Raw genomic sequence first — 23,918 nt, forward strand, 5'->3', positions numbered from 1 at the left:
GCAGTGTAACACACACACACACACACACACACACACACACACACACATACGTGTTTTGGTGCATTTTCAGGACGTCCGTTTGTTCACCCGACATATGGGTACATGCCTTTCCCGTGGTCCTACAGGCTCCAAAAAAATATGGTAACCATGAAAAAAAATCAGGAAGACAGCCATCTACTCAGATTTTGGCTAGGACGTAATTTTTTTTTGATTTATGACAAAACTACTACATATGAGGACATTGACAGGTTTTTGTGTATTATGGAGACAGTCACCTCAAACACACTACCATTTCATGTTTTTGTGAATTTTGAGCCCCCTGGATACACATCATTTTCAAGTATATATGACTTATGAAGACCAGCTAAGAGTAAAGTGTGTATTTTTAAATTGACTCATGTTACATACCAACAGTATATGTTAGGCACATGTGTCCAATTGTCATGCTCGGGCATGGGGAGAACTCTACAAAGGAAGGATGCCCAGATTCAAACATTCAAATATCAATTGCTGAACTGTGAGGCGAATGTGCCAAACAGTCGTTATACCCGTCATCCCTCAAATATTCACATTAATAATACAAGATAGTAAAATAAGCTGTGAAGAAGAAGAGACGGTTAAATATGTGGTCAGTCCACTTTCTTATTTTTTAATTGCTGACAATATGAAATTATGAACACAGAAAACATGCCACCTCCTCTCCATGACACAAAGCACTGCAATAGATGAGGGTTGTTTGAACTGAAGAAGATTATGTCAAAATGTGAATACTGCGATGAAGAATTTTTAATGAATCTGGCCATATATTGTGCCATGTGTGTAGCAACTTCTTTAGCTACCGTTAGACAAAAGCAACTTTTCAAAAAGTATTGAAATTCTTGAAATAGGATGAATTCAAATGTTTTAGGGTTTTTCCGAAATATCACCTCAAACCTAATAAGCCTATCTTTTGTTAGAAGTTTGTATATCGTACGTACGTTTATATACAGCAGGAGTGTCCAAAGTCGGTCCTCAAGGGCCGCTGTCTTTTTGTTTTCCAGCTCTCCCAGGATGTTCTAATGCTGCATCAGAGCTGACTGATGAACTGATCATCTGAAACAGGTGTGATGCAGCCGGGAGAGCTGGAAAACAGGCACGACAGTGGCCCTCCAGGCCCAGATCGGGACATGCCTGATATACAGTATAATTTACATGTTCATACATCTTCAAGGATTTTCCAAATTGCTCTTGAAGATCATGAAACAACAAACGTGAAACACAGTATCCAACAACAAATATGAAATCCATAATTGACCATCCCACCCTAAATGCACCATTGCTATTGCTTTAGTTAACTTGAACTGAAATGTACCCAGACGTGCTCGCATTTCGATGGACTAGCCATTCATTTCCCTTTTTAATGCAGTTATATCCTGTTGTGGATGTAGTTTTTGATGGACACCCAGCCTCTGTCGTTCAGAGCTGCTGGCTCTGCGTGGAGACAGGACTCACAGCTCGTTTTACCTGAAACTTTATGGCTTGTTATGAAATCAAACATATGTCGCTCAACAGCCTTCACTTCATAATCTGTCCACGTGCGTCTCTTATTCCCACCTGTAAAAGAAGGCATTATTTATTAAAAATGGAAAAATAAAATAATCAAAATAAGATATTCCAGGAAATAATGAGAATTTTGAAAATTTGAGAATTTTGAGAATTTATCTCTCATTCCATTCATGGTCTCCAGAGGGTTCAGTCAGGTCACTTGGTGTCTGGAACATAACATTACGGTGTCAAAATATTCAGCATTCTTCATTCTGACCAGTTAAGAAATGAATAAACATTAATTATCATTGAACATTGCTCACGGGAGAGTTTGGGATGAATATACCACACTGTAGAAAGTTAACACTGTTCAGTTCTGTGGAACAGCAATATGGGGACATTCGAACACAGGCTCTCCAGAGTTAGGTTAAGAAAAAAGTCATGTCACCTGAAACACACTCAGGTTTTTCAGGTCTGAAGAAATATGAGGACATGACGACTGAAATCATGGAGAGTCCATGTTTCTGATTTATAACTTCTCCTGTGTTTGTCAAAGAAAGCTGAAAACTCAAACCTAGTATATCATGATAAGAAGTAGTAACCTGTTGTAAGGAAGAAGTGGATCTTCCACTCCTTTCTTGATCTTCAAAAGGTTTCATCAGGATCGGAACACTTGGTGTCTACAACATAGCAACAGTGCAGTGTCAGAAATATTCAAATTTATTCATCCTGATTAGTTAATAAATGAATAAACATTGTTATTCATTGAACATCGCTCACAGGAGGGTTTGGGATTAATATAAGACACTGTAGAAAGTTAACACTGTTCAGCTCTGTGTAACAGCAATATGGGGACATTCGAACACAGGCTCTCCAGAGTTAAGTCCAGACAAAAATCATATCACCTGAAACACACTCCGGTTTTTCAGGTCTAAAGAAATATGAGGACATGACGACTGAAATCATGGAGAGTCCATGTTTCTGATTTATAACTTCTTCTGTGTTTGTCAAAGAAAGCTGAAAACTCAAACCTAGTATATCATGATAAGAAGTAGTAACCTGTTGTAAGAATGAAGTGGATCTCTCACTCCATTCATGGTCTCCAGAGGGTTCAGTCAGGTCACTTGGTGTCTGCAACATAACATTACGGTGTCAACATATTCAGCATTCTTCATTCTGACCAGTTAAGAAATGAATAAATATTAATTATCATTGAACATTGCTCACGGGAGAGTTTGGGATGAATATACCACACTATAGAAAGTTAACACTGTTCAGTTCTGTGGAACAGCAATATGGGGACATTCGAACACAGGCTCTCCAGAGTTAGGTTAAGACAAAAGTCATGTCACCTGAAACACACTCAGGTTTTTCAGGTCTCAAGAAATATGAGGACATGACGACTGAAATCATGGAGAGTCCATGTTTCTGATTTATAACTTCTCCTGTGTTTGTCAAAGAAAGCTGAAAACTCAAACCTAGTATATCATGATAAGAAGTAGTAACCTGTTGTAAGGATGAAGTGGATCTCTCACTCCATTCTTGGTTTCCAGAGGGTTCAGTCAGGTACCTGTCACTTGATGTCTGCAACTTAACAACATTACGGTGTCAAAAGTTTCAGCATTCTTCATTCTGACCAGTTAAGAAATGAATAAACATTATTACTCATTGAACATTGCCCACAGGAGAGTTTGAGAATAATGTACCACACTATAGTAAGTTAACACTGTTCAGCTCTGAGTAACAGCAATATGGGGACATTCGAACACAGGCTCTCCAGAGTTAGGTTAAGACAAAAGTCATGACACCTGAAACACACTCAGGTTTTTCAGGTCTAAAGAAATATGAGGACATGACGACTGAAATCATGGAGAGTCCATGTTTCTGATTTATAACTTCTCCTGTGTTTGTCAAAGAAAGCTGAAAACTCAAACCTAGTATATCATGATAAGAAGTAGTAACCTGTTGTAAGGATGAAGTGGATCTCTCACTCCATTCTTGGTTTCCAGAGGGTTCAGTCAGGTACCTGTCACTTGATGTCTGCAACATAACAACATTACGGTGTCAACATATTCAGCATTCTTCATTCTGACCAGTTAAGAAATGAATAAACATTATTACTCATTGAACATTGCCCACAGGAGAGTTTGAGAATAATGTACCACACTATAGTAAGTTAACACTGTTCAGCTCTGAGTAACAGCAATATGGGGACATTCGAACACAGGCTCTCCAGAGTTAGGTTAAGACAAAAGTCATGACACCTGAAACACACTCAGGTTTTTCAGGTCTGAAGAAATATGAGGACATGACTACTGAAATCATGGAGAGTCCATGTTTCTGATTTATAACTTCTCCTGTGTTTGTCAAAGAAAGCTGAAAACTCAAACCTAGTATATCATGATAAGAAGTAGTAACCTGTTGTAAGGATGAAGTGGATCTCTCACTCCATTCTTGGTTTCCAGAGGGTTCAGTCAGGTCACTTGGTGTCTGCAACATAACATTACGGTGTCAAAAGTTTCAGCATTCTTCATTCTCACCAGTTAAGAAATGAATAAATATTAATTATCATTGAACATTGCTCACAGGAGAGTTTGGGATGAATATACCACACTATAGAAAGTTAACACTATTCAGTTCTGTGGAACAGCAATATGGGGACATTCGAACACAGGCTCTCCAGAGTTAGGTTAAGACAAAAGTCATGTCACCTGAAACACACGCAGGTTTTTCAGGTCTGAAGAAATATGAGGACATGACGACTGAAATCATGGAGAGTCTATGTTTCTGACTTATAACTTCTCCTGTGTTTGTCAAAGAAAGCTGAAAACTCAAACCTAGTATATCATGATAAGAAGTAGTAACCTGTTGTAAGAATGAAGTGGATCTCTCACTCCATTCATGGTCTCCAGAGGGTTCAGTCAGGTCACTTGGTGTCTGCAACATAACATCACGGTGTCAAAATATTCAGCATTCTTCATTCTGACCAGTTAAGAAATGAATAAATATTAATTATCATTGAACATTGCTCACGGGAGAGTTTGGGATGAATATACCACACTATAGAAAGTTAACACTGTTCAGTTCTGTGGAACAGCAATATGGGGACATTCGAACACAGGCTCTCCAGAGTTAGGTTAAGACAAAAGTCATGTCACCTGAAACACACTCAGGTTTTTCAGGTCTGAAGAAATATGAGGACATGACGACTGAAATCATGGAGAGTCTATGTTTCTGACTTATAACTTCTCCTGTGTTTGTCAAAGAAAGCTGAAAACTCAAACCTAGTATATCATGATAAGAAGTAGTAACCTGTTGTAAGGATGAAGTTGATCTCTCACTCCATTCATGGTTTCCAGAGGGTTCAGTCAGGTACCTGTCACTTGATGTCTGCAACATAACAACATTACGGTGTCAAAAGTTTCAGCATTCATCATTCTGACCAGTTAAGAAAGGAATAAACATTATTTCTCATTGAACATTGCTCACAGGAGAGTTTGGGAATAATGTACAAAACTATATTAAGTTAACACTGTTCAGCTCTGAGTAACAGCAATATGGGGACATTCGAACACAGGCTCTCCAGAGTTAGGTTAAGACAAAAGTCATGACACCTGAAACACACTCAGGTTTTTCAGGTCTAAAGAAATATGAGGACATGACGACTGAAATCATGGAGAGTCCATGTTTCTGATTTATAACTTCTGCTGTGTTTGTCAAAGAAAGCTGAAAACTCAAACCTAGTATATCATGACAAGAATTAGTAACCTGTTGTAAGGATGAAGTGTATCTATCATTCCATTCATGGTCTCCAGAGGGTTCAGTCAGGTCACTTGGTGTCTGCAACATAACATTACGGTGTCAAAATATTCAGCATTTTTCATTTTGACCAGTTAAGAAATGAATAAATATTAATTATCATTGAACATTGCTCACGGGAGAGTTTGGGATGAATATACCACACTATAGAAATTTAACACTGTTCAGTTCTGTGGTACAGCAATATGGGGACATTCGAACACAGGCTCTCCAGATGTTAGGTTAAGGCAAAAGTCATGTCACCTGAAACACACTCGGGTTTTTCAGGTCTAAAGAAATATGAGGACATGACGACTGAAATCATGGAGAGTCCATGTTTCTGATTTATAACTTCTCCTGTGTTTGTCAAAGAACATTGAAAATTCAAACCTAGTATATCATGATAAGAAGTAGTAACCTGTTGTAAGGATGAAGTGGATCTCTCACTCCATTCTTGGTTTCCAGAGGGTTCAGTCAGATACCTGTCACTTGATGTATGCAACATAACAACATTACGGTGTCAAAAGTTTCAGCATTCTTCATTCTGACCAGTTAAGAAATGAATACATATTAATTATCATTGAACATTGCTCACGGGAGAGTTTGGGATGAATATACCACACTATAGAAAGTTAACACTGTTCAGTTCTGTGGAACAGCAATATGGGGACATTCGAACGCAGGCTCTCCAGAGTTAGGTTAAGACAAAAGTCATGTCACCTGAAACACACTCAGGTTTTTCAGGTCTGAAGAAACATGAGGACATGACGACTGAAATCATGGAGAGTCTATGTTTCTGATTTAGAACTTCTCCTGTGTTTGTCAAAGAAAGCTGAAAACTCAAACCTAGTATATCATGATAAGAAGTAGTAACCTGTTGTAAGGATGAAGTGGATCTCTCACTCCATTCATGGTCTCCAGAGGGTTCAGTCAGGTCACTTGGTGTCTGCAACATAACATTACGGTGTCAAAATATTCAGCATTCTTCATTCTGACCAGTTAAGAAATTAATAAATATTAATTATCATTGAACATTGCTCACAGGAGAGTTTGGGAATAATGTACCACACTATAGAAAGTTAACACTGTTCTGCTCTGTGGAACAGCAATATGGGGACATTTAGACACAGCCTCTCCAGAGTTAGGTTAAGACAAAAGTCATGTCACCTGAAACACACTCAGGTTTTTCAGGTCAAAAGAAATATGAGGACATGACCACTGAAATCATGGAGAGTCCATGTTTCTGATTTATAACTTCTCCTGTGTTTGTCAAAGAAAGCTGAAAACTCAAACCTAGTATATCATGATAAGAAGTAGTAACCTGTTGTAAGGATGAAGTGGATCTCTCACTCCATTCTTGGTTTCCAGAGGGTTCAGTCAGGTACCTGTCACTTGATGTCTGCAACATAACATTACGGTGTCAAAAGTTTCAGCATTCTTCATTCTGACCAGTTAAGAAATGAATAAACATTATTTCTCATTGAACATTGCCCACAGGAGAGTTTGAGAATAATGTACCACACTATAGTAAGTTAAAACTGTTCAGCTCTGAGTAACAGCAATATGGGGACATTCGAACACAGGCTCTCCAGAGTTAGGTTAAGACAAAAGTCATGACACCTGAAACACACTCACGTTTTTCAGGTCTAAAGAAATATGAGGACATGACGACTGAAATCATGGAGAGTCCATGTTTCTGATTTATAACTTCTCCTGTGTTTGTCAAAGAAAGCTGAAAACTCAAACCTAGTATATCATGACAAGAAGTAGTAACCTGTTGTAAGGATGAAGTGTATCTATCATTCCATTCATGGTCTCCAGAGGGTTCAGTCAGGTCACTTGGTGTCTGCAACATAACATTACGGTGTCAAAATATTCAGCATTCTTCATTTTGACCAGTTAAGAAATGAATAAATATTAATTATCATTGAACATTGCTCACGGGAGAGTTTGGGATGAATATACCACACTATAGAAAGTTAACACTGTTCAGTTCTGTGGTACAGCAATATGGGGACATTCGAACGCAGGCTCACCAGATGTTAGGTTAAGGCAAAAGTCATGTCACCTGAAACACACTCGGGTTTTTCAGGTCTAAAGAAATATGAGGACATGACGACTGAAATCATGGAGAGTCCATGTTTCTGATTTATAACTTCTCCTGTGTTTGTCAAAGAAACCTGAAAACTCAAACCTAGTATATCATGATAAGAAGTAGTAACCTGTTGTAAGGATGAAGTGGATCTCTCACTCCATTCATGGTTTCCAGAGGGTTCAGTCAGGTACCTGTCACTTGATGTCTGCAACATAACAACATTACGGTGTCAAAAGTTTCAGCATTCATCATTCTGACCAGTTAAGAAAGGAATAAACATTATTTCTCATTGAACATTGCCCACAGGAGAGTTTGAGAATAATGTACCACACTATAGTAAGTTAACACTGTTCAGCTCTGAGTAACAGCAATATGGGGACATTCGAACACAGGCTCTCCAGAGTTAGGTTAAGACAAAAGTCATGACACCTGAAACACACTCAGGTTTTTCAGGTCTAAAGAAATATGAGGACATGACGACTGAAATCATGGAGAGTCCATGTTTCTGATTTATAACTTCTCCTGTGTTTGTCAAAGAAACCTGAAAACTCAAACCTAGTATATCATGATAAGAAGTAGTAACCTGTTGTAAGGATGAAGTGGATCTCTCACTCCATTCATGGTTTCCAGAGGGTTCAGTCAGGTACCTGTCACTTGGTGTCTGCAACATAACAACATTACGGTGCCATTACGGGACATTCGAACACAGGCTCTCCAGTGTTAGGTCCAGACAAAAGTCATTTCACCTGATCACACTCAGGTTTTTCAGCAACATTACAGTTTCAGAAATATTCTAAAAAGTATTCTACAGTAACTGGGAAGTATGAGGGCATGACTGAAATCATGAAAATCAACATTATAGCAACCATAGAGTGTCAGAAATATGTCGTAGTTACATGACTTTTGAATAAATTAAACTTCATACACAGCACAACCCGGCTCTTTATGGTAGTTACCACTGTACAGCTCTTATAGCTAACAATTTCAGGACAACAGACATGACTGAGTTCAAATAATAAAGACAACACCCGAAACATACTCTTTCAGACTAAAACAATGTAATGACTGAAAAATAATTCCGGTGACCATTCGTTGTTTTCAACTAAGTAGAGACTTTTGATGGGCAGTACAAATTGCTGATAAAAATGTGGATTTGTCAAACAGCTACCACAGCCTTCTTCAATCAGGTGAAATAAGCATTATGAAGGAAGTTTAAAGGCATCTAATTTTCCTCGACTATTACGGATGGTATGTGTTTTTATGAATTGTGATATTTGGTGAAGCACAATATTTTAACAGAAGCCGAATAATTTCTATTTCTAATTTTTCATTCCAAGATATTCCTAGTTCTACATGACAATACAATATTCTCAATAATTGAATGATAATGGCTGCTAAACATTTTCTTCAAAAGTACTTCAATTATTTTTGCTCCAATATGATCAATGGCATAAAAAATATGCTGTTTATTGTGACATTTTTGGGGTAAATACAATGTACAAATAAAATCTGGCACTGTGACAGGCTTTGGTTGCAGCTCTTGTCATGTGCTTGCGGTAGCCATAAGAATTAGATAGCAGGTAGATTGATAGCATACCTTTATAATCATTGATCCACTGGGCTTTCAAACAAGGCTTGTTGACTCCAGATAAAAGGAGCAGCCTCAGATTCAGGGCTCAGTCTGGTTCTTCTTTGTGACATTATCACCACCAGTAAACATCTACAATGGAAAGTGAGAAGAAGTCAGTCAGACAAGCAAGCACAATATTATGGCAGCACTTATTTTGGCTCAAAAAGTACTGAGCCAAAGGAATATTATTTTCTTCCTCAAAAATACAAAAATTCATTTCATCAAACATTTGCTGGTCAGACTAATAGATTCGGGCAAACCATTTGTCAGGCAGATAACAATGTAAAATTAAAATAGAGTAACACAATATTGTCTTGACCAAATGTACCAACAAAGCTGAATTCTGCTATAATTTCATTGCAAACGTTTGTTTGTTTTTTTCATTGAAACAGTGTACAATTGAATCAGCACAAGAATAAACAGTGTAAATACACCGGGCTTAGCGTAAATGCTAGAAGTGCCTGGCCCACTTTCATTAGGCTACCTGTACTAACTAATTTAAATTAACTGCAATCGAATAAAACAAATACTGCACTGAAATAAACATATGGTACCAAAACCAAGTTCCACAGACTGTGTTGTTAAAGATTTAGAAAAGTTTTCCAGAACCTTGCCTGCAGGACATGTCCACATTACTTTTACTGGAAGCTTATTAGCATGCTAACGATCGAGCTAGCTAGCTAGCTAGCTGTCTTATTGAATGATATTACCCTTGGTGGGCACTGTTAAACACGGTTATATTGAACAACTTCTATGTTACGGTAAGATTAATGAAAAGGAATTGCTTACCCGATGGTCATCCACGCGTGGTCGTGTTTGAGAGTAGGATTGTCTGGCTGCTTCACATGTTGGATTTTGTGTGACTGCTAATTGATGTGACTTATCAGGACGAGGGCGGGGAAAATGTGTGAGTCAGTCCGAAAAAGATGACATTTGAGGTCCTGCACAATGACGTCACTGAAAGTGTGTTAAAAGTGTGTTAAGTACCGAAGTTGGCCACTAGTTTTCCAAATGAAAAGTGAGTCGAAAGTTAAACACACTTAAACACACAATTTCTGAAAATTGTGCTCTTTCAGGACATCACTTATTTTTGGTGTGGGAGTATCCTCGTGAGCTCTAGAGTAGTGTAGACTGCGTGGAAATATGAGGACGCGAAAAATGTCCTCATTTTTCCACAGGTCCTCATTGTGAAGGTGTGTTATCATAAAATTGTCCTGAGATGTCATGAATACAAACGCACACACGCGCACACACACACACACACACACACACACACACACATCCATTGCACATGCGTGTGCCGCCTGGAGGCTAATGCTTCCAGGTTTTGGATGGCAGCATCTTGGCACCCATGGGGTCCACCGAGACCCGCCTCCGCTCGGGATCAAGGGGGGCGCAGGGTATGCCGGTGAGGCCTCGCCAACGCGATTGCACGCCAGATTTAAGCCTGCATCGCGCTGCCGTCATCTCGCTGGCACCCTGCACTCGCTTGGTGGGGCTGGAAACTTCCTTCTTGATATTTCTATGACTACTTTGGATATGCGGCTTGCGATAACGCACGATGATGAGCATTGGTCTGCATTATTGTTGGATAGTGTTCTTCATTTTCGACCAGGCATGAAGAGAATTATTGAGCTTGTTGCAGTTTATCACACAGCATCCCACTGCTCATTTTAGTTTGGAGATTACGTACACCACAGCCAGTTGAGTACACCATACCACAGCCAGTTGTAATGCTGTTCTTAAAGCCATATTGTACCAGGGACTATATTTTATAGATCTTAAAAAAAAATGTGGTGAATAAAAGAGGTAGGATTTACTGGTAATCCATTGTATTTCTTCTTGCTTCTTTGTGGCCGCGGTGATGTACCATCTTTCTTTGGTGGTTTTATTCGTGATGGATTTGTTCAGATTTTCTTATTCTAATTTGTCCTGGGTATGACGTTAAACTGCATCCAACTGGTCCTCCAGGTTGGGGGTTGGGCGTGAGGTTAACAACCTCACCCTGTAAAAACAAAAACCTGTTACAGAAACGACGAGAGGAAGCCATTCCGGTAAACCACGGCGAAGAAGAGACGGCACATCCTTGGATGTATCTATGACGGGGCCGGGTGAAATCCAGCAGGAAGCCCGACCCCTGATGACCCCGATCTTTGGAACCAAAACCAACACCAGAGTAGGCACCTGGAATGTGCGCACAATGTTCCAGTCTGGTCGCATGGACCAGGTGCTGAAGAATATGAGGGACTATCGCCTGGACATCTTAGGCGTTAGTGAAATGAGGTGGACGGGGCAAGGGCGCCTCATGGTTAATGGAGCAACTTTTCTGTACTCAGGGAAGCAAGACCACCATTCCCATGGAGTCGGCATCATCCTCTCCAGTAGTGCAGCAAAAGCATTGATTGGATGGAAGCCGGTGAATGAACGGATTATTACAGCAAGGCTCTACACCAGATATGCCAAAGTAACCATCGTACAAGTCTATGCCCCAACCGAAGCTGCCTCAGCGGACGATAAAGACACCTTCTACAACCAGCTCCAGACCGTGCTTGAGGAGATCCCCAGACATGACATCGAAATGCTGATTGGAGACTTCAACGCAAAACTGGATAATGACAGAAGGGGCCTGAATGCCACAGTTGGACCGCATGGGTTTGCGAGCTCCACGAACGACAACGGGGAGAGACTGTTGATGCTAACCAGTACCAACGGCCTCAGCATTGGCAATACCTTTTTTGAGCACAAGCGGATCCACAAAGTAACCTGGGTTTCACCTGGTGGCGGGACCCGGAACGAACTGGACTACATCTGCATCAACACAAGGTGGCGCTCGTCATTGCTCGACGTTCGCTCCTACAGAGGTGCGGATGTGGGTTCAGACCACTTGTGGTGAGTAAAATCAAGCTGAAGCTGAAGAAGGTGAAAAAGGTGCAGCCCAAGAGACCTTACGCGGTGGACAAGCTAAAGAATAAAAACTTCTCCGAACGCTTCTGTGAGGAATTGAGTAGGAAGCTCAAGGTATCACAACACCTTGCAAACATTGAGGACCAGTGGAGTATGTTCTCTTGTGCCATTGCTGACACTGCAGAAGCAGTTATAGGCAGAAAGACGGGTACCAACAAAGAGAGATGGATAACAGACGACACCTGGAAGTTGACTGAGGAAAGGAAAGTGGCTAAGATAAAAAGAGAACAAAAGAGGAGGCTCCGGAGCTGGAGGATGGAAGACGAGGAGTACAGACACTTGGACAGGGCAGTGAAGAAGAGTTGCAGGAAGGATAAAAGACAGTGGCTAGAAGAGAAAACAAGAGAGGCACAGGAAGCAGCAGAGAACAACGACCCGACGACCCTATACAAGATCGTGCGGGAGCTAACCAACTCCAGGAGCAGCTCTGGCGTGCCAATCAGGAGCAAGGATGGCAGGACACTTCTAAGAGACGAGGAGCAAGAAGCAAGATGGCTGGAACACTTCAGGGAGGTTCTCAACCAACCAATGCCTCCCGTGCTCTTCAATTTCGATCAAGAGACACCAGCTCCAGCTCTAAATATTACATCGAAAGAGATATCCGAGACTGAGGTTGCCAGAGAAATCAAGGGCCTTAAGAACAACAAGGCACCGGGACTCGATGAGATAGCTGCCGAGCTGTTGAAACATGGCCAAGATGCTGTTGTGAAGAGCCTTACCCAACTGTTCAACCTGATTTGGCATGCTGAAGAGGTTCCTGCCGACTGGAGACGTGGGGTTATTGTCACGCTCCCCAAGAAGGGAAGCCTCGCAGACTGCAATAACTGGCGGAGGCATTACGCTGCTGTCAATTCCCAGCAAGGTATTCTGCAGTGTTCTGCTACATCGCCTTAAAGATGAAGTGGATAACATCTTGAGGGAAGAGCAAGCCGGTTTCAGGAAGGGAAGGTCTTGCGCCGAACAGATCTTTACCCTTCGAAACATCATAGAGCAGTGCCAAGAACTTCAGATACCACTCATAATCAACTATATCGATTTCAAGAAAGCCTTCGACAGCATCCACCGGGAGTCACTGTGGCAGATCGTCCAGCTGTATGGTGTACCCCTCAAGTACATCAACATCTTCAGGTCATTGTACCACAACTCAACCTGTTGTGTCAAAACTAAGAGTGGCACAACTGACGATTTTGACATTGTCACTGGTGTAAGACAGGGTTGCATTCTGTCACCCCTACTCTTCATTATCATAATCGACTTTGTGATGAGGAAGTCCATCACAGGAGCAAAAGTTGGCATCAAGTGGGGAGGGAGCAGACTAGCTGACCTGGAATTTGCAGATGATTTGGCCCTGTTAAATCACACCCAGCCCGCACTCCAGGAGTTGACCAATAATCTGTATGAGCACGGAGTTATGGTCGGTTTGCGAATTAGCCAGGAAAAGACCAAGGCCATGGCCGTCGGACAGCACCAACACCTTCAACCACTCACTCTACACCGACATGACATAGAGTACATTGACAGCTTCACATATCTTGGGAGTAACATCTCAAATACAGGTGGTGTGGAGAAAGACGTCAACAGTAGACTTGGTAAAGCTGCGGGAGTGTTCCAACGCCTCCGCAACATCTGGTCATCGAAAGCCATCACTACGACCACCAAGCTACGCCTCTATATGTCAGTGGTTATCCCAACAGCGATTTACGCCTGTGAGACATGGATGAAGACAGCCAACATAACCAACAAGTTAGATGTCTTCCATCGGCGTTGCCTGAGATCCATCCTGAGGATCTCATGGAGAGACCACGTCACCAACGAGGAGGTGATGAAGAAGGCAGGAGTGGCTGAACTGTCAGACATTGTCTCTGAAAGGAGAAGGAAAATGATCGGCCACGTACTCCGACTGCCAAGAGAGAGACCGGCAAGTGTGGCCATGGACTGGATGCCAGAGGGTGGAAATAGGAAGAGAGGTAGGCCAAAGAAGACGTGGAGACAGATTGCCAAAGAAGACCTCAGTGAGATGGGTGTCAGCTGGCATGGAGCAAGAAGGGTCGCCAGTGACCGGGCCAAATGGAGGAAACTCGTCGCCCAATGTTCCAAATAGGAACGGGCAGAACTAACTAACTCTTATTCTAATGTTGTTTCTTTTTTCATTCCATACCATCTTAAACTAAATGTAAATGTGTGATGGGTACCCAACAAGGTCGTTATCGTTAATGTAAACACACAACTCTGGGAAAAAAAACGGTGTGTTGAATTTATTCAGTTTTATTTCAAGTGGTTGCACAAAATAAAATCATCTGGATTTAGATATTTTTTTTTTTAATTGGATGTATCATCTGCTCAAGAAATGTACCTACTGCGCAAAGCAGACTATACATCTATGTCACGTTGCGCCCGAGGCGATGAAAAATCGCCTCGTGCACAACAAAAATAACGAGGTGGATCCCAGGAAAAAGCAGACACGAAACGATCTTTGTATGAAAAACAAAGGGTTTTAATACGAACAGAAAGAGGTAATCAGCCCGAAATTACGAACAGGTGTGCAGAACAGGCGGGGGAAAAACCCCGCCACCTGCTGGCGGGCACTCGACGTGACAGTACCCCCCCCTCAATGGACGCCTCCCGGCGGACTACCCGGTTTGGACGGATGAGCAGTGTGGAAGTCGCGCAAAAGGGACAGATCAAGGATCCAGGAGTGTGGCACCCATTGCCGCTCCTCCGGCCCGTAGCCCTCCCAGTCGACCAGGTACTGGAAACCCCTGCCCCTGCGCCGAGAGTCCAGGATGGCACGCACCGCGTACACCGGACCACCATCGACCACCCGCGGAGGCGGTGGCGGAGCGGGAGGAGGCGCCAAGGCGCTGGAAGACACAGGCTCGAGCAGGGAGACGTGGAACACGGGGTGAACTTTCATGGAGGCCGGTAGCCGGAGCCTGACCGCGATGGGGCTGATGACGGCCTCGACCTCGAATGGTCCAGTGAATCGGGGTCCCAGTTTTGCAGACGTGCCGGCCAGGCGAAGATCCCTCGTTGCCAGCCACACCTTCTGTCCCACCACATATGAGGGCGCCGGGCGCCGACGACGATCTGCGATCTGCCGGTTCCGGGACGCAGTGCGGGACAACGCAGCCCGGGCCTCCTTCCACACGTGATGGGCCCGCTTAAGGTGGTGCTGTACAGAGGGGACCTCCACCTGCCCCTCCTGGGACGGAAACAACGGTGGCTGGTACCCGTAAGCCGTCATGAACGGTGATCTGCCTGTGGCGGAGGAGACAAGGGTGTTGTGGGCATATTCTACCCAGGGTAAGTGGTCGACCCAGGATGCGGGACGGTGGAGGCACACACAGCGGAGGGCCGCCCCCAGATCCCGATTGGCGCGCTCAGCCTGTCCATTGGACTGGGGGTGGTATCCCGAGGTCAGGCTGGCCGTAGCTCCGAGGGACCGGCAGAACCGCTTCCAGACGCGAGACACAAACTGGGGCCCCCGATCCGACACAATGTCCGCCGGAATGCCGTGGAGACGGAAGACGTGTCTGATGAGGAGGTTGGCGGTCTCCAGCGCCGACGGCAACCTGGACAAAGGCACAAAATGAGCAGCCTTGGAGAAACGGTCCACGATCGTGAGCACGACCGTTCGACCCCGGGAAGGCGGGAGGCCCGTGACGAAGTCCAGGGCGATGTGGGACCACGGGCGAGGAGGAATGGGCAACGGCTGGAGCAGTCCCGCCGGAGGTTGATGGGACGACTTGCCGCAGGCGCAGGAGGTGCAGGCCTTGATGTACTCCGTCACGTCGCTACGGAGCTCCGGCCAGAAACGCTGGGCGACGAGTTGCACAGTCCGGTTCACCCCGGGATGACACGCCACCTTGGACCCATGTCCCCACTGCAGGACCTCCGATCGGAGGGAAGGAGGTACGAACAGCCTCCCCGCTGGGCACCCCGCCGGCACCTGAACCCCCTCCAGGGCTGCCTGGATCCGCTGCTCAATCTCCCACTGGACGGCCCCCACGATGCACTGGGTCGGGAGGATGGTCTCCGGGGATCGGTCCCTCCCCGCAGGCTCGTGGAGACGGGAAAGGGCGTCAGGCTTAGTGTTCTTAGACCCGGGAGAGTAGGTGAGGACGAAGTCGAACCTGGTGAGGAAGAGGGCCCACCGAGCCTGACGGGCGTTTAGTCTTTTGGCGGAGCGGAGATACGCGAGGTTTTTATGATCAGTGTAAACGGTAAAAGGCTCCTTTGCCCCCTCGAGCCAGTGCCGCCACTCCTGCAAGGCGGTCACAACTGCCAACAGTTCCCGGTTGCCCACGTCGTAGTTGGACTCGGCGGCACTGAGTCGACGGGAGAAGAAGGCGCAGGGATGCAGCTTCTGGTCGACTGGAGAGCGTTGGGACAGCACCGCACCCACCCCTGAATCCGAGGCGTCCACCTCTACGATGAAAGGATAGTCAGGATCTGGATGTTGAAGTACAGGGGGACTAGTAAACGCCGCCTTCAGGTTAGCAAACGCCACATCCGCGGTAGGATCCCACTTAAATGGGATCTTAACAGAAGTAAGGCGGGTTAAGGGAAGCGCCATCTGGCTGTATCCGCGGATAAAACGTCTGTAGAAGTTGGCGAACCCCAAGAAGCGCTGCAGTTCCTTGCGGCTGGTAGGAACCGGCCAGTTAGTGACCGCACGCGTCTTAATGGGGTCCACTCGTAGCCTGTTCTATAATGAACCCCAGGAAGGAGATGACGGGGACATGGAACTCATACTTTTCTGCCTTGACGAAGAGCCGGTTCTCCAGTAAACGTTGTAGCACCAGCCTAACATGTTGCCGGTGCTCATGTAATGAACGGGAAAAAATCAAAATGTCGTCAAGATAAACGAAACAGAAAAGGTTAATCATCTCCCGTAACACGTCGTTAATAAGATTCTGAAATACGGCAGGGGCGTTTGTGAGTCCAAAAGGCATAACTAAATATTCAAAATGGCCCAGGGGGGTCTTAAACGCGGTTTTCCATTCGTCGCCCTCCCGGATGCGAACCAAATGGTAAGCGCTGCGCAAGTCTAGTTTCGAGAAGACCGTGGCAGATTGCAGTGGGGCGAAGGCGGAGTCTATCAAGGGTAAGGGGTATTTATTCTTGATCGTGATCTCGTTCAATCCCTGATAGTCTACGCAGGGTCGCAGGGTCTTATCCTTCTTCCCCACGAAGAAAAAACCCGCCCCTAACGGTGAGCGTGATGGTCTGATGAGACCTGCAGCAAGCGAGCTGTTGATGTATTCCGTCAACGCCTCACGCTCGGGTTGGGATACCTGATACAGCCGCGAGGTCGGCAACGGGGCGCCCGCCTGCAGGTCTATAGCGCAATCGTAGGGGTGGTGTGGAGGCAAGGAGCGCGCGCGATCCTCGCTAAATACTTCCCTAAGATCCCGATAGCACTCCGGCACTCCGTCAAGGCAGATCTCCTCGGGGGGCGCGACGCGTTCGTCCTTCCCGACGGCTGATTGTAAGCAGTGCTGATAACAGTATTGGCTCCAGCTATCGATTGCTGGGCGCGCCCACGAAATCACGGGGTTATGCGTCTGAAGCCAGGGTAATCCGAGGATGATCGGAGCGTTGCGGGACCGCATTACGTAAAAACGACGATGCTCAATATGATTGCCGGATAGTAGAAGCTTTAGCGGCTCCGTTCGATGCGTTACTACCGCCAGGAGACGCCCATCAAGATCACGCACCCGCTTCTTCTCAATCAATTCCTCTAAAAAGCAACCCAGCTCGGACGCGAGACTGGTGTCCATCAAACAGTCATCCGCTCCTGAATCTACCAGGGCCCGAACCCGCCTTGACCGGGACCCACCGAATACCTCCCCCTCGAGCTCAAGTCTGTTGGGGTGTCCCGGTCGCTTGTCGACTCGCCTAGGCTCGGGGGGTGACGCGCGAGGTCGTAACTCACAGTACTCGGGGTGGGCATGGAAAGACGACCCCGGATAGCTGGTTGCGGCGTGAGGAGGTGGTTGGGCGCTGTCTGTCGTAGCACGGTCGCGGAGACGGCGCCTTCCTTCCTCCGCACCAACGTCCTTGCCGCCCAGCTGCATCGGTTCCTCCGTGGTTGCTGTCTCCCGGCCCCGGGAGTGCTCACCGAACCCACGATGTTCCTCACGGTACGTGGTGCGTCGAGACGGATACCGATCACTTCCACGCTCCCGTCCTCGCTCCCTCAGGCGATTGTCCATGAGGAGGGAGAGGTCGATCAGCTCCTCCAAATCGGTGCTGTGGTCGCGGGTCGCCAGCTCGTCCTTGAGTAGCGAGTTTAGGCCACGGCGAAACAGTCCACACAGGGCTCGATCGCCGTATCCACTCTGTGCGGCCAGGATCCGGAACTCAATGGAGTAGTCCGCGACCGACCGCCTTCCCTGGTGAAGGGCGAGTAGCCGACCCTCCGCCTCTCTGCCCCGCACGGGATGGTGGAACACCCGACGAAAGGCTGCCACGAAGTCAGGGAATGATGAACGGAGATTCGGCTTAGCGTCACTGGTCGCAATCGCCCACGACGCCGCTGGACCTGTTAACAGACTCATGACATAAGCCACCTTGGCGGCGTCATTAGCGTAGGCAGACGGCTGTTGGTCAAATACGAGAGAGCACTGGTGTAGGAAGTGTCCACACTGCCCGTGCTCACCCCCGTAACGAGGGGGGTGTGGAAGCGAGGGCTCCCTCGACATAGAGGGATATGAGGAGGGCGCTTCCAGGGTGGTAGGACGAACCCCGGGAGGTGGTGGTCTCCGTTCCTCCACCCGAACTAAGTGATGAGCCAGCATGGAGACCGCGCCGCGGAGTTCCGTAATGGCTTGGCCGTGCTGACTGATTTGTTGCTCTTGTCGGGAAAGAGCGGAAAATATCTTTTCGATGTCTGCGGGATCCATGGTGGCCGGAGAATTCTGTCACGTTGCGCCCGAGGCGATGAAAAATCGCCTCGTGCACAACAAAAATAACGAGGTGGATCCCAGGAAAAAGCAGACACGAAAAGATCTTTGTATGAAAAACAAAGGGTTTTAATACGAACAGAAAGAGCCCGACAGGGAAAACGGTAACAGAAAACGCTGGTCAAATAAGGACCAGGTAATAAGGAAAAACAACCGAAAACGCTCGCGAAAAAACAAAGGGCGAGGAAGTATTGAGATCAGTAATCTAGAGCAATAACAATTTGGATGAAACGCGAATAACAATAGTAGTGGCCGTAAGGCAAAAAGGCAGCGAGTAAATTCGAACGATGAAATAGCGAGAGAACAATGGCACGGTAAGGAATTCTCCGGCAGTGAGAGGACTGCCGGAGTCTCTTAATAAAGGAGGGTAATCAGCCCGAAATTACGAACAGGTGTGCAGAACAGGCGGGGGAAAAACCCCGCCACCTGCTGGCGGGCACGTGACGTGACAATCTACTTGAAAAATGGTATGTGTCCAGGTGATTTCTTTTCGTGCAACCACGTGACAAGTGTAAAACTAAAATTGAAAAAAAAAAACATTTTCATTAACCAAAGAAAATACTTTTAAAAAGGAAAACTGACTAAAAAGTTCATCTTGCATTTATAAAACTAAGAAACAAGATCATTTTTGACTTGTCTTTGTCTAAGGATAAATGTGGTTTTGCGTTGCTCTGCGTGGATACAGACGAAGGAAGATCAAACACTTGAGAATTGGCGGTTCATGTTGTCAAGTTACAGGGTGCATGAAACGGTTATTACACAATACTTAATGACCATTTCGCACTACATGTAGTAAAAAAAATTAAACTAATACCAAAACTAACAAAACTGAACTAAAATTATGTGTTTTGAAAAAAACTAAAACAAGCAAGCTGTTAAGGACTTATTCCGCTAGAAGTAGTAGTAGAACATTGTTGAATTTCATCTTGGTATGAGAACTATTGACACTAGTCTCTCTCTTGAGAATCTGCTGAAGTAGTTAAAACAAAGAATGTACTGTGAAGTTTAGAGCCCATTTCCCTTTGGTTAATTAACAGCCCCCCAAGGGTTTTTATTGCCTCCACTTCCTCATAAAAGTCCCTGAAGGCTCTCAAGTACCCTCAAAGAGGAACCCTAATCTCAAGATCTGTGACCAGCAGCAGTGGTCTATACTTTGTCATCATATCAAAATCGAACTTTGCTTGATCTTCCCTATTTCTGCTTTTTACTTGGTTATGGTGTTGTTCCTTCCTGTTGGTTGTGTTTGTTCAGACACTGAAAGAAACAATGTACATATTGTCTCTATATAATCTCATGAATGTGTTTCTTCGGGGCTTCCTGATGAAATCTGAGACTCACAGGAGCCCGAATCGATTCGTGTTGCGTTGCGATAAATTGAAGAAAAGACTACGTGGTGTTGGGTCTTCTTCCACCTTATAGAGAGATAAAAGAATCTGTAACCAAGGAAGGGCCAAGAGCAAATTGACAGCTCCCATTCCTCAACACAAGCCTACTCTAAAAACTGATTCAAACCACAATTTTAAACAAAAACAAATTAGGACAAAAAAATAAAATACATTGAAAAATCCAAAACTATTATAATGCTGGTACCCAGACATAGGCAGACACACTCACCTGCCCTTTGTCAAGTCAAGTCAAGTCAACAGTATTTATAGAGCACTTTCAAACAGCCATCGCTGCATACAAAGTGCTGTACATGGAGCGATTTAACATACACAATAAACAGTAAGACGAAATGGTAATAAAGGCGGTAGAAAGCACCAAGCAGTAAAATCATGCTGAGTCGAACGCCAAAGAATACAAGTGGGTTTTGAGGAGTGCTTTAAAGATGGGCAGCGAGGAGGCTTGCCGAATGTTCAGTGGGAGGTCATTCCAGAGAGAGGGACCAGCAACAGAAAAGGCTCGATCCCCTCTGAGCCTCAGTTTAGTTATTGGTACTTCTAACAAAGACTGGTCCACAGACCTGAGGCGCCGGGCAGGTGTGTAGGGGTGGATGAGCTCAGAGAGTCAAGTCAACTGTATTTATAGAGCACATTCAAACAGCCATCGCTGCATACAAAGTGCTGTACATGGAGCAATTTAACATGCACAATAAACAGTAAGACAAATCGGTAATAAAGGCAGTAGAAAGCACCAAACAGTAAAACCAAGAACAAATCTAAGTCATGCTGAGTTGAATGCCAAAGAATACAAGTGAGTTTTGAGGAGGGTTTTAAAGATGGGAGGGACCAGCAACAGAAAAGGCTCGATCCCCTCTGAGCCTCAGTTTAGTTCTTGTTACTTCTAATAATGTCTGGCCCACTGACCTGAGGCGCCAGGCAGTTGTGTAGGGGTGGATGAGCTCAGAGAGGTAAGGTAGCGCGAGATTACCGGTATTCAGAGATTTGAAAACAAAGAGGAGGATCTTGAAAATAACTCTAAAATGAATGGGGAGCCAGTGAAGGGATGCCAGAGTAGGAGTTATGTGCTCCCTCTTACGAGTACCAGTCAAGAGGCGAGCAGCGGCATTCTGGACCAGCTGAAGGCGAATTCCCTTTACTTTCCCTTACTCCAAAGTAAAGGGAATTGCAGTAATCGAGCCGGGATGTGACAACGGCATGAATTACTGTCTCAAAGTGTTCATGTGAGAGGAGAGGCTTCGTTTTGGCCAGCTGTCTAAGGTGAAAGAAGCTGTATTTAACAACGGCACTAATTTGCCAATCGAGTTTGAAATCACTGTCCAGTTTAAGGCCCAAGTTTGAGACTGTTGACTTAAGATAAGGAGACAGGGGGCCCAAGTCTACAGGATGGGATGTACAAGGGCCACTGGGACCAAACAATATCACCTCTGTCTTCTTTTCATTGAATTTCAAGAAATTTTGTGCCATCCAGGTTTTGATTTCTTCCAGACAGGATAGGAGTGGCTTTAATGAGAAGGTGTCTTTTTTGTCATGAATTACTTTGATGACTGATTACTGACAGTTGGATTATTGATTAGCTGATTCTAAAAACCCACCAGACAGGATGTCGTTGGACATTGTAAATCCTGCTCCGACGCTGCATAAAAATATTTGACGATGTGGATTTTTATAGGATGCCTGTTTATCTTTGTACTGGTGTCAGTGTTTACAAATGTGTTATTCTGAAAATAAATTATTCTGTATAGCTCCTCGTGTTTGTCCCTCTCAGCGTATAAGAGACTGCTGCCAAAAAAAAAAAAATGTTCTGAAGCAGTCATGAAAAGTTGATTCCCGTGAAGAGGCTAACTTGGGACATCTGTTGTGAAGAGGCACTTGAATCACTATTTACCACTTTGCACATTTCTGCTGCACATCAGAACTAGTGTGTGTGTGTGTGTGTTTTTTATAACAGTACTCTGGCAAGCGGGAGAATTTGTTGTGTTTTTTCCGGGTCTTATTATGAGTTTGGGGCCTGTTAAAGCAGGCGAAAACTTGTGCTGTTCAAGGGGGGCTCTCAGTACCCATCAGGCCGCAGCGCGTCCCTGTGAAGACGACAAGCACACAAGACGGCTTCCCGAGAAGGCGCCTCGTTCAGTAAACAGACAACCGGCGTGCTAAAGAGGTTAAACTGCTGCGCCTGGCACAGCCAATTGTATTGATAAGCGTTTGAAGCTGCTTTACTCTCCTTGCTGGCATCACGCTTCACACTCTTTATTTGGGTTGCCACTCCAGACAAACTTCAAACCTGGGAGAGTGTGCATTGCTGCACTCAGGTGTATCGCGGCATGCCGTTTGTGCGCGCGCGGAGCCAGGGGCCTTGGCTGCCGTTTGTTTGTGCTGCCTCGATTCTATAAACCAGGCCTCTGATCTCCCAGGCAACATGCCTCCAAATTCCTCCGCTGCGCCATGTAAATATATCGGTGTCACTTTGTCTGCTGATGAAACGAGCAATAGGATAGCAAGCCAGGCAGGGAAAGCACGCAGATTAAAGCCGCCCTCTCGGCAGCATAAGATCTCGGGCTTGCGCGTGCGTTTTGGAAGCCGATTTGAACCAGGACGAGGAGCGCCAGCTTGAGCACATCTGTGCTTCCTGGTGACTTCTCGGTCGATCGCTGCTTTGGTTGCGACGCTCTCTCTTCGCTGGCTCGTCCCGTCTGTCGTTATGCGCTTGTTAGCCCGAGGTCCTCGTCTTGCCCTGGAGTTATCGTTGTGTCGGGCAGCTGTTTCGGCCAGCCCTTGGGGGTCCTCGGAGGCAAATGGCATGTCAAGGAGTGGTCACCAAGGCAGATTGTCTTCGTCGCACTCGGCTTCACCGCCACCGGGCTCACTTGTCCAATTAGGGGATCTTTGGCCCCCCTTTAGGTCCCCAACCTGTCCTTCTGACGGATTCTTCAATGTGTCTGGCTCTAAACCCGCAACGAGCACACCTGACACCCCACGAGGACACACACACACACACTCGCACACACACAAACATAATCGGACAGAGTAGCATGTAACAGCGCACTTCTAAAAATAGTGTTCCAATATTTTATTTGAATATCAAGACATTTACTGTCACCTTACAAAGACAAAAAGCATGACTGAGATATTAAGCAAACAGCAACCAACAAACTCATGACAAACATTATCAGCGCCTTTTTGTGTAATTGTAATTTAAAATGCAATTTAAAGTATGACGTTGTTGAAATTTGGTTTATTGAAGGTTAAACACGTTCGCTTCCATGAGACTGTCGAACTTCAAGTGGGCAACGATTTTCCCCATTCCATTATAAGTGTTCCCTGTGAGCAAGTCCCATAAACACGCTTATTTTCTTTATTAAAAAAAAAATCAACGTTCACAAATATATGTTTTACTGAAAGCACTCCGCAGCAGTATTTCTCCAACTTTATTGAGCAAAGGCACTTTTACACTTGAAAAAAATACGCAAAGTACAGTGGATGTAAAAAGTCTTCACACCCTGCTCGAATGCCCGTTTTTGTCATATAAAAAAAAACTA

At 45.1% G+C, this 23,918-nt stretch overlaps 2 protein-coding genes across 8 annotated transcripts in view; one reads left to right on the forward strand and one right to left on the reverse strand.

Moving 5' to 3' along the window:
* Positions 1-1,494: 1,494 nt before the first annotated feature.
* LOC127590837 (cell surface glycoprotein 1-like) lies at positions 1,495-10,532 on the reverse strand. The gene is made up of 12 exons (XM_052050316.1): positions 9,015-10,532; positions 8,001-8,078; positions 7,545-7,622; positions 7,097-7,168; positions 6,644-6,721; positions 6,197-6,268; positions 5,293-5,364; positions 3,943-4,014; positions 3,487-3,564; positions 3,031-3,108; positions 2,127-2,204; positions 1,495-1,751 (listed from the first exon to the last, which is right to left on the reverse strand). The coding sequence occupies exons 1-12, from the start codon at positions 9,024-9,026 to the stop codon at positions 1,698-1,700; spliced, it is 822 nt and encodes a 273-aa protein (XP_051906276.1). The 5' UTR covers positions 9,027-10,532; the 3' UTR covers positions 1,495-1,697.
* The window catches only part of LOC127590805 (dihydropyrimidinase-related protein 2), a 157,524-nt gene continuing 135,350 nt past the window's right edge, over positions 1,745-23,918 (forward strand). The window contains exon 1 of one of the 7 annotated variants that reach the window (XM_052050265.1): positions 1,745-1,749. The gene's annotated coding sequence lies outside the window, so the exon portion shown is untranslated. Of the gene's footprint in view, positions 1,750-2,648; positions 2,654-4,007; positions 4,013-4,444; positions 4,460-5,357; positions 5,363-6,261; positions 6,267-7,161; positions 7,167-23,918 lie in introns of those variants that run through there. The other 6 variants (XM_052050266.1, XM_052050267.1, XM_052050262.1 and 3 more) reach the window with 6 other exon arrangements.

This window comes from Hippocampus zosterae, chromosome 18 (genome assembly GCF_025434085.1).
Source record: "Hippocampus zosterae strain Florida chromosome 18, ASM2543408v3, whole genome shotgun sequence".
In the NCBI taxonomy this organism is placed as follows: Eukaryota; Metazoa; Chordata; class Actinopteri; order Syngnathiformes; family Syngnathidae; genus Hippocampus; species Hippocampus zosterae.

Excerpts from the sequence above, each read along its gene's own strand:
- LOC127590837 (XM_052050316.1), bottom strand. Across the intron at positions 7,623-8,000 it reads CCACTTCATCCTTACAACAG|ACATCAAGTGACAGGTACCT; the intron begins GTTACTACTTCT and ends GTTATGTTGCAG. Across the intron at positions 7,169-7,544 it reads CCACTTCATCCTTACAACAG|ACACCAAGTGACCTGACTGA; the intron begins GTTACTACTTCT and ends GTTATGTTGCAG.